General features: G+C 35.0%; 1 protein-coding gene across 3 annotated transcripts in view; it reads right to left on the bottom strand.

Moving 5' to 3' along the window:
* ROCK1 (Rho associated coiled-coil containing protein kinase 1) overlaps positions 1-14,178 on the bottom strand; it is a 147,470-nt gene that overhangs the window by 105,982 nt on the left and 27,310 nt on the right. For 2 of the 3 annotated variants that reach the window (XM_067699556.1, XM_067699555.1), the window contains exon 2: positions 6,375-6,456. The exons of the other annotated variant lie outside the window; for it this stretch is intronic. In XM_067699556.1, the coding sequence (XP_067555657.1) occupies positions 6,375-6,456 (82 nt within the window). The remainder of the gene's footprint in view (positions 1-6,374; positions 6,457-14,178) is intronic. 3 annotated transcript variants of the gene reach the window in all.

The following is a 14,178-nucleotide window of genomic DNA, read 5'->3' as shown; positions in this document are numbered from 1 at the left end:
GTACGCTCCTTCTATGCCCTCTTTCGAAGAGTTTTTATTATAAGTAGATGTTGAATTTTACCAAAAGCTTTTTCTGCATTTTTTGAGATGAACACCTGGTTTTTATCCTTCAATTTGTTAATGTGGTGAATTACACTGATTTGCAGATATCGAAAAATCCTTGCATCCCTAGCATAAATCCCACTTGATCACAGTATATGATCCTTTTACTGTATTATTGGAGTCAGTTTGCTAGTACTTTGTTGAGCATTTTTACGTCTATGTTCATCAGTGATATTGGTCTGTAATTTTCGTTTCTGTGGTATCTTTCTCTGGTTTTGGTTTCAGGCTGATGGTGGCCTCATAGAATGAGGTCAGAAGTGTTTCTTCCTCTGCAATTTTCTGGAATAGTTTCCGAAGGACAGGTGTTAACTCTTTTCTAAATGTTTGGTAGAATTTACCTGTGAAGCCATCTGGTTATGGACTTTTGTTTGTTGGGAGCTGTTAAATTACTGATTAAATTTCAGTACTGCTAATTGGTCTACTCATATTTTCTATTTCTTCCTGGTTCAGTCTTGGGAGATTGTACCTTTCTAAGAATTTGTCCATTTCTTCTAGGTTGTCCATTTTGTTGGTGTATAGTTGCCCATAGTAGTCTCTTATGATTCTTTGTACTTCTGTGGTATCGGTTGTAACTTCTTTTTCATTTTTGATTTTATTGATTTGGGCCCTCTCCCTTTTTTTCTTAATGAGTCTGGCTAAAGGTTTATCAACTTTATCTTCTCAAAGAACCAGCTTTTAGTTTCACTGACCTTTTCTACTGCTTTTGTCTCTATTTCATTTATTTTTGCTCTGATTTTTATGTTTTTCATTCTACTAACTTTGAGTTTTGTTTATTCTTCTTTCTCTAGTTGCTTTAGGCATAAGGTTAGGTCGTTTATTTGAGATGTTTCTTGTTTCCTGAGACAAGCCTGTAGAGCTATAAACTTCCCTTGCTGGGTTTATTTTTTGAATCCAAACAAATGCTCTCTACCACATTTTTCCTTTCAGGTTCATGGATTTTTTTCATACGTACAAGGATCTCCATTACCTTCTTTTAGACTGGTAGTATCTGTTTAATAAGTATGCTTTCGTATTAATGTTAATTGTGAATCTTGTACCCCCAAATCGCAGTGAAATTCACAATGGTTTACAAACATATACAGTCAAAAATCACCATTTCCACATCCCCCTCCTCCTCCTTCCAGTGTGTACCTGCCCCACAACATGTTTCTTCCCACCAAGACAGTTTGATTTTATCTGGATACCTTTCTAACCCTTACTTTAAAAGTTCACCTTAAAATCTTTATCAGTTCTGTGAGGCTGATAAACATTTTCTTTGTAGTCCTTACTATTTAGGTATCATAGACCAGAGTGCAGAAAAGCAAATCTTTATATTTAACTAGTTATTCAAAGGGTCACAGATTCTCTTTTCCCTTTCAGTGTCCATACATGCTTCAACACAAAAAGATAAAAATACAGTTTGTAATATAATTAGGCCTGAAGCTGAAAATATTTCAGGCTGCTATACCTTAAAGCTGGTATACTTTAGTGAGACTTGAGCTGAATTACTAAAGAAAAAGATTTTATTCCATGTTCCAGGTGTTATTCTTAGATCACTACATCTGATACCTGTCAGCAAAAAGCAATGCAAAGCAACATTTACCTTCAGAAAAATAATTTTGATGTCCCCACTAATGAAAGCTATAAAAATCCATATAAATGAATTTCAGCAACATGCAGAATACTATCCTATGAAAATCTATTATTCTGTGTGAAATATTACATAAATACAACTTTAGGAGTTGAAGGAGAATGTTATAATGTCATGTAAGTGGGAACCATACAGTATGTACCCTTCTGTGCTGGGCCTTTTTTTTTGGGGGGGGGGGGGGTGCCTGGCTTTTTTCACTTACCACAGTGCTTTTGAGATTTATCAATGTTGTTGCACCTATCAGTAATTTACTCCCTTTTACTGTTGAGTATTCCATTATGTGGTGTACCACAATTTATTTACCCATTTATCAGCTGATGTGCATCTGGGTTGCTTCCAGTTTACAGCAATTGTAAATACAGGCTCCTTAAATATTCTCACATAGGTCTCACATAGATATATACTTTCATTTATCTTACATAAACACCCAGGAGTGGGATCCCTAGGTCACATGATAAATGCATGTATAACTTTATAAGAAAAATGCCAAACTGTTTTCCAAAGCAGCTTACCATTTTACAAACCAACCAGCAATGTGTCAGAGTTCAGCTGTCCCACATTTTCACATATACTTGATATTGTCAGTTTTTTAAATTTTAGTCATTCTAATAAATGTGTACTAATAAATGTGTACTGATGTGTACTGTGGCCATAATTTGTAACTTCCTGATGACTAACCATGTTGAACAGCTTTTCATGTGTGTCTTTTTTTGAGAAATGTCTATTCAGATCCTTTGCCCATTTTTAAATTGGATTGTCTTTTTATTATTGAGTTGTAAGTCTTTAGATATCAATCGTTTATCAAGTACAGTAAGTCCCCTACATATGAACGAGTTCCATTCCGAGAGTGCGTTCGTAAATCCAATTTGTTCGTAAGTCCAGCAAAGTTAGCCTAGGTACCTAACTAACACAACAGGCTATATAGTACTGTACTGTAATAGGTTTTTAATACTTTTCACACAAATAATACATAAAAAACAAATAAACAGAAAATAAAGAAAACATTTTTAATCTTACAGTACAGTACCTTGAAAAGTACACAGTACCAGCTATATCACCACTGCTTCTACGTTTGCTTCTGGACATCCTGGGTTTGAAATAAAGATACTGTACTACTGTACTCTATACAGTACTCTAAAGTACACAAAGCACAACCACTTGTAGAGGATGCACGCAAGTGACAATGTACACCAGACCTCTGAACTAACTTACGTGATTGGACATGTGAACACATGTCACACGTTTCAAAGTTTGCAACTTGAAGGTTCATATGTAAGGGACTTATTGTATAAGATTTGTTAACATTTTCTTCCATTCTGTGAGTCACCTTTTCACTGTCTTTTAAAAAAAATTATTTATTTTTTTTGGCTGCGTTGGTTGTTCGCTGCTGCACGCGGGCTTTCTCTAGTTGCAGCGAGCAGGGGCTACTCTTCGTTGCGGTGCACAGGCTTCTTATTGCAGTGGCTTCTCTTATTACGGAGCACGGGCTTCAGTAGTTGTGGCACACGGGCTTCAGTAGCTGTGGCTCACAGGCTCTACAGCGCAGGCTCAATAGTTGTGGCGCACAGGCTTAGGTGCTCTGCGGCATGTGGGATCTTCCCAGACCAGGGTGTGAACCCATGTCCCCCACACTGGCAGGCAGATTCTTAACCACTGTGCCACCAGGGAAGTCCCTCTTTCAACTGTCTTGATAGTGTCCTTTGAAGCACAAAAGTTTTTAATTTTGATGATGCCCAACTTATTTATTTTTCTTTTCCTTCTTATACTTTAGGTTTATACCCAAGAAACACTTGTCTAATCCACAGTCATGAAGATTTATGCCTATGTTTTTTTTCTAAGAGTTTTACAATTTTATATTCTGAATTAATTTTGTATGTGGTGTGAAACAGAAGTCCAACTTCATTCTTTTGCATATGGCTATCCAGTTGTCTGAGCAATGTTCGTTGAAAAGACTATTTTTCCCCTTTCACTTGTTTTGCAACCATATTCTCCCAGTCAGTGGTTTACCTGTTCATTTTCTTAGCAGTATCACCTGAAGAGAAAAAGTTTTGAATTTTGATAAAATCTAATCTATCTTAAAAAAAAAAAAACGGTTTGTGCCATTTGTGTCTCATCTAAGAAATTCTTGCCTAACCAAAATCACAAATATTTTCTATGTCTTATTCTAGAACTATTACTAGTTTTAGCTCTCACATTTAGGTCTATGATCCATTTTAAGTTGATTTTTGTATATACTGCAAAGTAAGGCTTGGGTACTGAATTACCTTGTCAACTTTGTTGAAAATCTACTGACTGCATATATAAGGATCTATTTCTGTTCCATTTATCTCTATGTTTATTCTTTCATTTCATTATACTGCCTTGATCTTAAAATCCAATAGTGTTAGTCCTCCAACTTGGTTCTTACGTTCCAAGATTGTTTTGGCTATTCCAGACCCTTCACATTGCCTTATGAATTTTAGAATTAATGGTTACTTTATACAAAAAAGCCTGTTTAGGTTCTGAGAAGACATGGACTCCATAGATAAATTAATTTGGGGATTCCTGACATTTTAATACTGAATTATCTAATCCATCAACATTGAATATCTGTCTTTTTTTTAAAGGTCTTCTTTCATTTCTCTCAGTATATTAAATCATTTTCAGTATACAGGCTTACACACATTTTGTCAAATCTATCCCTACATTTTTCATCCTTTTGCTTCTACTGTAAGTGGTGCTATATTTGCTATAATGTCAATTTAAAATTGCTTACTGCTAAACTGTTTTTTGTATGTGAATCTTCTAGCTTGAGACCTCACTGATAAGTTCTTGAGGCTTTTTCTGTAGAATTTTGAGGATTTTCTATACAGAAAAATACAGTGTCTGAATAATTTTAAATTGTTCCTTTTTAATCTATATGATTTTTCTTTATTTTACACCTTACTGCACTGTCTAAAACTTCCAGGACAACACTGAATGAAGTAGTGGGAGAAGACATAGTTGCCTTTTCTCAATCTTAGGGGAAAAGTATTTAGTCATACACAGTTAAATACAATCTGAACTATAGGTTTTTTGTGGATTCTCTTTATCAGGGTATGAAAGTTTCCTCCAGTTCCTAGTTTGCTGAGAGATATCTGTAAACCAAGAATGGATACTGATTTTTTTTCAAATGCTTTTTCTGCATCTACTAAGATGATATTATGGATTTTCTTTTTTAATATGTTAATATGATAGATTACACTAATTGATTTTTGAAACTTACACTAACTTTGCAATCCTGGTATAAACCCTACTTGGTCAAAATTTTTACCTAATGCTAGATATGATTTGCTAAAACTTTTAGTATTATTCTCTGTACTTTTCTTCAATCTGAAAACTAGACTAAACTACACAGGTTTATCCGTTTAAAATAGTTTTCTTTAGCTTTATACTTTCATTTCATTTTACTTATTTCTACTGTGGCTACTGATGTTTCTATTTACAAAATACAATGTAAAGGCAAACTTAGTATTATGAAAGCAGCAATGTTGCATAGCAAAAACAGTAACAGATATTTAAAAGCATGTGTTCCAATTCTTGCTACCCTACTTCACAAAATTACACACCCCAACTTTGTACTAACAAGGATTCATCCTTTTGCCTCCCACCAAATAAGAAGGGGTAAAGTTTCTCCATCTTTTTAGTTCTTCTGCTGTATTGTTAAGTAGGAAGGTGAAGCAAATTAAACAGCAATAAAATTTTCCTGCAATTTCAGTAAGATGTGAGAAATTAAGAAAAATTTTTTAAAAGTTTGCAATTCAGAATCTGGCACTATATTCCAAAATAAAATTAAGGCTGAAAAAATAATTTTATAAAGAAGAGAAAAACAGAAACCAAAAAAATTGATAAGTAAAATTCTGAGCCAAGATTTCAAAGTGTAGAAACGATAAAAGAAATTAAATCTAGTTAAAAAGATTTGACTATTTAGAAAAATAAAACTTTTCTAACAAAACATATGTAACCAAAATTGAAAGATAACACTAAAATCAACCCAACCTAAATGTATCGATATGTATGGTTGAGGAACAGATAAAAAAAAATGGAGTGGGGAGGATTTTATAAACCAAAATCTTATTATCAATTATTTAAGATGAAAAGATTGAAACTACCTTAATAAGTTCTCTAATCAAATTTTAAATGATAAATATCTAACATCAAAATCCAAAAAAGAGTTTTTATAAAAGAACATCTGTAAAACTTAAATATAAGCCAGCTTTCACAGAGAAAATTCTCATATCTCAGTGGTAGGAGGGCTTTTCATATGTAATTGATTCTCACCTGCAGGTACTGAAACATAATAGCTAATTCATTTATAAAAGAAAAATAGAGGATAAATATAATATTATTGAAATTCAATGTGCATGTATGTATACGCTTATTTTAACATATTTATTTTAGCCATTTACTTTTTATTCCCTTGTCTGCAAAATATTTTAGATTCTCCTGATAAGCTCCCAAACTGACAAGGTTTCTTTCCCATTTCCTACTCCTTTGATGTAGGTACTATTGATGAAATAACCAGAGTAGATAGAAAGAAAAAAAGGGGGGGGGGGCTTGAATTATCTAAGTCAATATTTCATTATATATAATCTGCCATTAACCTCCACAACAAATTACTTACATCTGCTTAAAAAGTTGTCAATATTTTTGTTTTTTCTTAAGGCAGGAAAATCCAAATCATATACCAAAGCATCCAATCCATCCTAAACAAATAAACAAACAAACAAAGTTAGTTTTTTGGTTCACACTATGAGCACTTTCCTTTTTTATGAGTAAAGAATAAAATATATGCTTCAACATTTAATTTGCCTTACTCTCATACAACTTGCATTCATTTAACACCTTCTACAAGGTTACATGAGTACTGGGAGAAGAGAAAATTTGGTTTTATTTCATACAGAGTTTTCACCTTCTAACTCTCCCAGGCAGAGAGGAGCAGCGAAATCACCGCAAATTGGCTACAAGTGACCTCAACTCGTGCCCTTTTCCCCCCATATAAGGGAAGGAAATTTTACTTTTCACTTTCCCTTAACTACTGCATTTATTATTTCACAGACACTCATAAAAAACAAATGGCCTATATTTTTGACTACAAATATTTTATAAGGTAGTATCAAATATTAGTTCCTAAAATGTGAAGTTTAGTATAAAATAAATTCTGCACTTAGATACATTTTTATGGTATGTTTTTTATAAATATATTGGGTTTTCATAACAGTTCTATTTCTTTCTTTGAAGCACTTTCTAAAGCAACTATTAGTAAAGGACAAATACGGGCTTTTACTTTTACAGGGATATTTAAATATTATCTAAGCAAGTGCAGGGCTATGTGAAGGTGTACCAATCAGTGTTGAAATGGGAATGCATCTATTCAGGTTATACCTTGTCATGTGGTAGGAGCAGAGGAAACATCAGATAATCCCAAGTAATCTTCATTTTATTTAACTGGGGAAATTTAGTTTGCTACAATATAAAAACAGAAGCAGCAAAGGAAAACACACCTTCTGGAGACCATGTACAGTCATGTTCATAAGAGGTTGAAGGAGAAATCAAAGCCAGGGGATATATACTTTGTATTAAGCCAAAGGTGTGAGTAACTCAGCTATTTTAGAGTACTTAAAATATTTCCCTAGGAAACCAAAAAGCCCAGTCAAATCTTAATAGGTTTTAAAATATATCATTGTTTAGGCTGGAAACTGACCATGGAGAAGATGACTAGTAATACCAATGTTGTTGACTGCTTGAAGAGACCAACCCACCCTATCACTGGCTTTTCAGAATTCAGAGGTTTGTACAGATCTGAAGAAAAAGTTCCTCCACTAGAGAAAGTTCATCTATCCTTGAGATACATTTCTTAGAGTCTTATAAACCATTTGAATAGTTCTGTTAATTATTTTTACAATAAAGAGACAAGAACCTTTACTTGGTCTATTCTAAACTGAAAACCAATCAATAAATATATGAACTCACTATTTTCTAGGAAAAGGTAAATTAAATATATATATACACACCCATTTGACTAGGTTTTAAGTTCTTTGAGGCAGAAACCACAGTTAAATCTCATTTTCTCCCACAGCACCTAGCAAAATGTCCTGAACAAGTGTGCATAAAATGTACATTAAACCAATGATTTTTATGCTCCACAGCAAAGGCATTATATTAGTCAAGAAATAATACTGTTCTTAGATTAGATACTAAGTTTCACTGCATCGTGTCACTCCAAAAAATTATACCGATTATAGAGTAGTACAAATAATATGAGCTACACAATTTTAGGCTGAATTTTGATAAAGTCGTCTGGGAAATGCAAGTAGGCATAATGCAATAAAATCAACATATTATTATATCTTATAATAACTATTATTTTAAGAGCTCTTAGTACACATCTACTTCCAAAGACACTTCCCAGTTTTAAAAGGTTCAGAACACCTAAATTTGTAACAGCTTATATTGTTTTCTAGTATCAAATAAAACATTAAAAAGTGAGGGAAAGGGCTTCCCTGGTGGCGCAGTGGTTGGGAGTCTGCCTGCCGATGCAGGGGACACGGGTTCGTGCCCCGGTCCGGGAGGATCCCATGTGCCGCGGAGCGGCTGGGCCCGTGAGCCATGGCCGCTGGGCCTGCGCATCCGGAGCCTGTGCTCCGCAACGGGAGAGGCCACAACAGTGAGAGGCCCGCGCACCGCAAAAAAAAAAAAAAAAAAAAAAAGTGAGGGAAATGTGTATTAAATTTTACTTACAACACGCTCTCTTCAGTAAATATACTGAAAACAACTGCCTCCAATTTTATTCCAAATAAGTTTTTTTTAATTACTAAATGTTAGACAGAAAAGAACCTCAAAAAATAACGTGTTTAACCACCTCATTTCATAGCTAAGGCAAATAACAATCAGAAATATTAACTGACTTGTCCAATGCCACACAGCTAGTTAGTAAGCTGTGTTATAATCAAAATATGAACTCTTAGTCTAGTCGTTATAGAAATAACATGACCATGATAAAAACATGATTTAAAAATCCTGAATCTCTTTAAAATGAAGTTAGGAATTGAGAATAAACATGTATATTTAAATCCAAGATGTACTGTTCAAAATTTAATAGAAAATCACAAGTCATTCTTCTAATTAAAACTAGAAAGTACACTGGTTAGGACTCAAACCTAGTGTTCTGGCTCAAAATACTACGTTTTCCCTAATACACCACTATTACCTCTTCTGCATGACCTTCCCTAAACTACCTATTAAATCTAACAGTTCTCCTGTATTAGAGTTATTTTTTACTTTAATCTTCACAGCTAATTTCAGATGCTGTGAGTAAGCTAAGCCCCAGAACTGAGCAACACGTTTTACTCACAGCATGGCAGGCACTGTTGGCTCTCCTACCCCAACAATTATTTCCCCCTTCTACTTTCCTCATTCAACTTTGATTTTGTTTGGGCTATCCACCCTCCTCCATGAGACTACAAGCATCCAAGAAGGGAGAGACCTTCCCCAACTCCAGGAGGTCACTTCTGATTAGTCTAATCTAAGCTAAACATGGAGGCCTATTACTCTTGCCAGTGTTCAGCTTAAGTACAGGAACATGGTAATAATCTGACACATGTAACATGAGGGAAAAACGTATAGAAAGGTTTCTGGGTAAAATTTCTTCTCTCTTGAAAGAAATACACGTCAGACATAGTCTCTCCTTTCATGAGAAACTGTTATATCTGTATGTGACACCTTAAACAACAGCAGCCACCTTGGGGCCTCAAGGGAGGTTGGCAGGAGAAAAAGCCAAACACAATGAGGATGACAGAGACAAAAGATGGAAAGAACCTGGGTCTCTGATGATGTTTGTTGAACCACTGAATTAATCTACTCTGGAACCTATTCATCCCATGCTTTCTCGAGATAATACTTTTTCCTTATGGCTTAACTCAATTTACATTGGATCTTCTATTTCTTGTGACTAAAAGCACCCTGAAATACACAGTAAGAGTTCATTAAATGCCACTGAATCGATGTAGGAGCTATAGGACTTATTGCACTGAGAGGATCATCCATTCAAATAGTGAGATCAGGGGCAAGACAGGGCTGACAAAAAGTGTCACTCTTTGGTAAATGTTGTTTGTATAACTGTATGGCACTATGGGAGAAGAATGATTTTTGATTCATATTAATAATTAAGTGAATTCCAGATGGGTCAAAAGAATTCAACCATGAAAAATTAAAACATTTTAAATTAAAAAAACAAACATAGTATATTTACATATTACTGTTGGAAGGACAAGTCACATAACCTTCCTGAGCCTCCATTTTCTCTTTTGTAAAATGGGAATAACTAACTACAACTCAGAAAGGATTTGTGAGTTAAATGAGTGAAGTGTATGAAGTGTTTGACCATTAAACAGTCCCACTTCCCACTCTTTCCTTTATTTCTCTAGATGACATTTGAAAGTTCTACAAGTTAGTCTCACTACTGATAGAAATGACATAAAGAGAAAACAGATATTTTAATCATGTGGTCATAAAACCTTAAGAGTAAATCGCAGGTCATGATGTTAAACTGTTCCCAATGTAGTAATCCCATATATAACTAAAATTTTTTTCTTTTTTACGTAAGGCATCTGACTTTTGCTTGACCAAGAATTCAATCATGCCTTTGTTAATGGAAAACCACCTGCCTCCGCTGTTTATGGTCACTAGGTGTCTGGACCTATCACCATACGCTTTAATTTTACAGACGTAGGAGACTGTATATGGCTTTTCAGTAACACTCATAAGTAAAAATTATATGCCTTTTATCAGAGAAATAAAATGGGGAAGAAGGTATTCTTCTAGCATAATCTAAGGCATATACCAACAGAGGCTAAGGGGAGTCAAAACACTGGGGTTGGGGAGAGGGATGCAGGCTTCCACTTTTAATGAAGTAGAGAAGCTACACAAGGTAAGAAATGTCCATATCCAACCACAAAGTGGGCCAAGGAATCCTGACTTCTATTCAACACTCTGAAGTTCTCTAAAATAATGGAGAATAAGACTTCCCACTTCTTAAAGTCCATATTCTAGTATGAGAATTCAGGACCTTAATAGAAATTAACATTCTTCCAAGTGCAAAAACAATTCACAAGGAATGGCAGTCAAAGCACGTAGTCCCACTGCTCCTTCACTCAATTTTAAGATTTATGCAGGAAGGAAAGGTACCCTCTACTTTCACATGTCCATCATATAGCTTAATCATCAGTATAAGAATTACAGAGGAGAAAACGTAGGAGAGGAGTCAATCAATGTCAACGAATTACAATAATTAAATTCTTTGCTACTTATATTTGAAAAATGATAGTAGGCCAGTTATAGCAGTGTATTTTGAAAGAAGCTAGTCACACCAGAGAAGTATTTTCACATAAACACACAAAGGCAGGCATAATTAATGACAAGTATAACATTTTACAAGAATCTCTAAAGAATGGACATTTCACATTTCTTAAGAAGTACTGGTATTAGGAGGGAGGAAAGCACCAGTTGTGTTATCTCACAACAAGAGTTTAAGCAAAGGAGAAACAGAAGAAAATTATTCAACTGAACACCTCTGCAAACTTTAGTCTCTGGATAGTTTTAAATTACAAAAGTAAGATTCCAGTGTAAAATATCATTTAGGATTAGATCCATTAGTAATAATACATTTGTTATAAGGTATGAGACTATAATGGCACTAGGAAAGGAAAATATATTATGTATAAAAAGCATCAATTTGTTTTTTGAATTTGTAAAATTTCAAAATCAAAATTGTTACTTATTTCTAAATAAGAAATATTTTTTGAGAAACTGAAAAAAAAAATCCATTAAAACTATGGCAGTAAAACCAGGGCTTCTGGGACTTCCCTGGTGGTCCAGCAGTTAAGAATCCGCCTTCCAATGCAGGGGACACATGTTCGATCCCTGGTCAGGGAACTAAGATCCCACATGCCGTGGGGCAACTAAGCCCGTGCAACATAACTAGAGAAGCCCATGAGCTGCAACGAAAAGACCCCTCCCCACCGCATGCCGCAACTAAGACCCGACGCAGCCAAATAAATAAATAAACATTGGGGGGGGGAACAGGGCTTCTGAAAACCAAACTGCTTCTAAAATAGGCTGACTTTTTTTCTTTTTTTTTTGACTGCTGTCAAATGTTTGATGACAGAGGATGTACCATTTGAAGAAAATATTTTGGGTCCATGTTAATCTCTTTGTTAGGTAAAGAGAGAAGAAATTTCTCAAAATTAAATCACTGATATGAAAATGGAAACAGATTTTCCTCAGGGAATTTTAACAACTTCTGATATTAAATACAATTAAAATCTGTTTAACCAATGTGACATTACTACATACATGCCAATATTCCCTAGGACAATTATAGTACAAAAAATTAAGTATTCCAAATACTTAGTAAAACATACAGTGGCTCTTCCCAATCAATCTCAAACTATACCTTTCCACCCTCATATTCTGTACATACATATATCTAGGCTTGAGCCACAGTGTGCTACCAGTCATCTCCCAAATGGCCCATGCTCACTCTATCCCACTGCCTTTGCACCTGCTCTTTTCTCCAGCTGGGATGTGAATATTTATGTTTAGACTGCCTCAAATGTTTGTGCTGCCTTCCCCAACACTCTGAGAAAATGTTAAAAAATAAAACACCTATGTGCTTCCTATTTAGGAATTACCGTACTTGTTACATTGTAATTATTTAAGTCAGCCTCCTCCTCTGTAGGAAAACAGGGATAGTAATAGTAATAATAATGAAGATAGTAATAGTAAAATACTTCCTGTCTCTGCAAGTTCACTGGTTAGTAGGTAGAAAAAAGTAAATAATACAGGATCCTCAGTGTTACAAAGTAGATACTACACAGAGAAAGGACTGCTTAATCAATTGGGGCTTCATAAAAGAGATGAAATATGAGTTGATTCTTTTTCTCTTTAACCATTTTTTTATATTGAAGTATAGTTAATTTACAATGTTGTGTTACTTTCAGGTGTACAGCAGTGATGCAGTTATACTTATATCTATCTGTCTATTCTTTTTCACATTCTTTTCCATTATAAGTTGTTACAAGATATTGAATATAGTTCCCTGTGCTTATTGTTTATCCATTTTATATAAAGTAGTATGAGTTAATCCCAAACTCCTAATTTATCTCCACTCCCCAATCTCCTTTGGTAACCATAAGTTTGTTTTCTATGTCTGTGAGTCTGTTTTGTAAATAAGTTCATTTGTATTATTTTTTAAGATTCCACATATAAGCGATATCATATGATATTTGTCCTCCTCTGTCTGATTTACTTCACTTAATATGATAATATCTAGGTATTTCATTGTTTTTTATGGCTGAGTAATATTCAATTGTACTGATATATATATACCACATCTTCTTTATCCATTCATCTGTCGATGGACATTTAGGTTGCTTCCATGTTTTAGCTATTGTACATAGTGCTGCTATGAACACTGGGGTGCATGTATCCTTTCCAATTAGAGTTTTCTCTGGATATATGCCCAGGAGTGGGATTGCAGGATCATATGGTAACTCTATTTTTAGTTTTTTTGAGGAATCTCCATACCGTTCTCCATAGTGGTTACACCAATTTACATTCCCACCAACAGGGTAAAGAGGGTTCATTTTTCTCCACACCCTCTCCAGCATTTATTATTTGTAGACTTTTCAATGATGGCCATTTTGACCAGTGTGAGAATATACCTCATTGTAGTTTTAATTTGCATTTCTCTAATAATTAGCGATGCTGGGCATCTTTTTATGTGCCTATTGGGCCTCTGTATGTCTTCTGCCCATTTATTTTAAATTTATTTATTTATTTTTGGCTGCTTTGGGTCTTCGTTGCTGCACACAGGCTTTCTCTAGTTGCGGCGAGTGGTGGCTACTCTTCGTTGCAATGCATGGGCTTCTCATTGTGGTGGCTTCTCTTGTTGCAGAGCACAGGCTCTAGGTGCGTGGGCTTCAGTAGTTGTGGCACGTGGGCTCAGCAGTTGCGGCTCATGGGCTCTAGAGCGCAGGCTCAGCAGTTGTGGTGCATGGGCCTAGTTGCTCCACGGTATGCAGGATCTTCCTGAACCAGGGCTCGAATCCGTTTCCCCTGCATTGGCAGGCGAATTCTTAACCACTGCGTCACCAAGAAGTCCCTTCTGCCCACTTTTTGATTGGATTGTTTGTTTTCTTGATATTAAGCTGTATGAGCTGTTTGTATATTTTGGAAATTAATCTATTTTCTTCCAATCCGTAGGTTGTCTTCTCATTTTTTTTTTTATGGTTTCCTTTGCTGTGCAAAAGCTTTTAAGTTTAATTAGGTTCCATTTGTTTGAGCTGATCTTTAAAGAAGAGAATTCAGAAAGAGTAAGATGGAGGTGGGGCAAGGCAATCTAGAGAGAAGAAAAGCAAGAAAAGTTT

The sequence above is a fragment of the Pseudorca crassidens genome, chromosome 12 (assembly GCF_039906515.1).
Source record: "Pseudorca crassidens isolate mPseCra1 chromosome 12, mPseCra1.hap1, whole genome shotgun sequence".
In the NCBI taxonomy this organism is placed as follows: Eukaryota; Metazoa; Chordata; class Mammalia; order Artiodactyla; family Delphinidae; genus Pseudorca; species Pseudorca crassidens.
The sequence above is the reverse complement of the archived record's forward strand: the minus strand, read 5'-3'. Positions and strand labels throughout refer to the sequence as shown.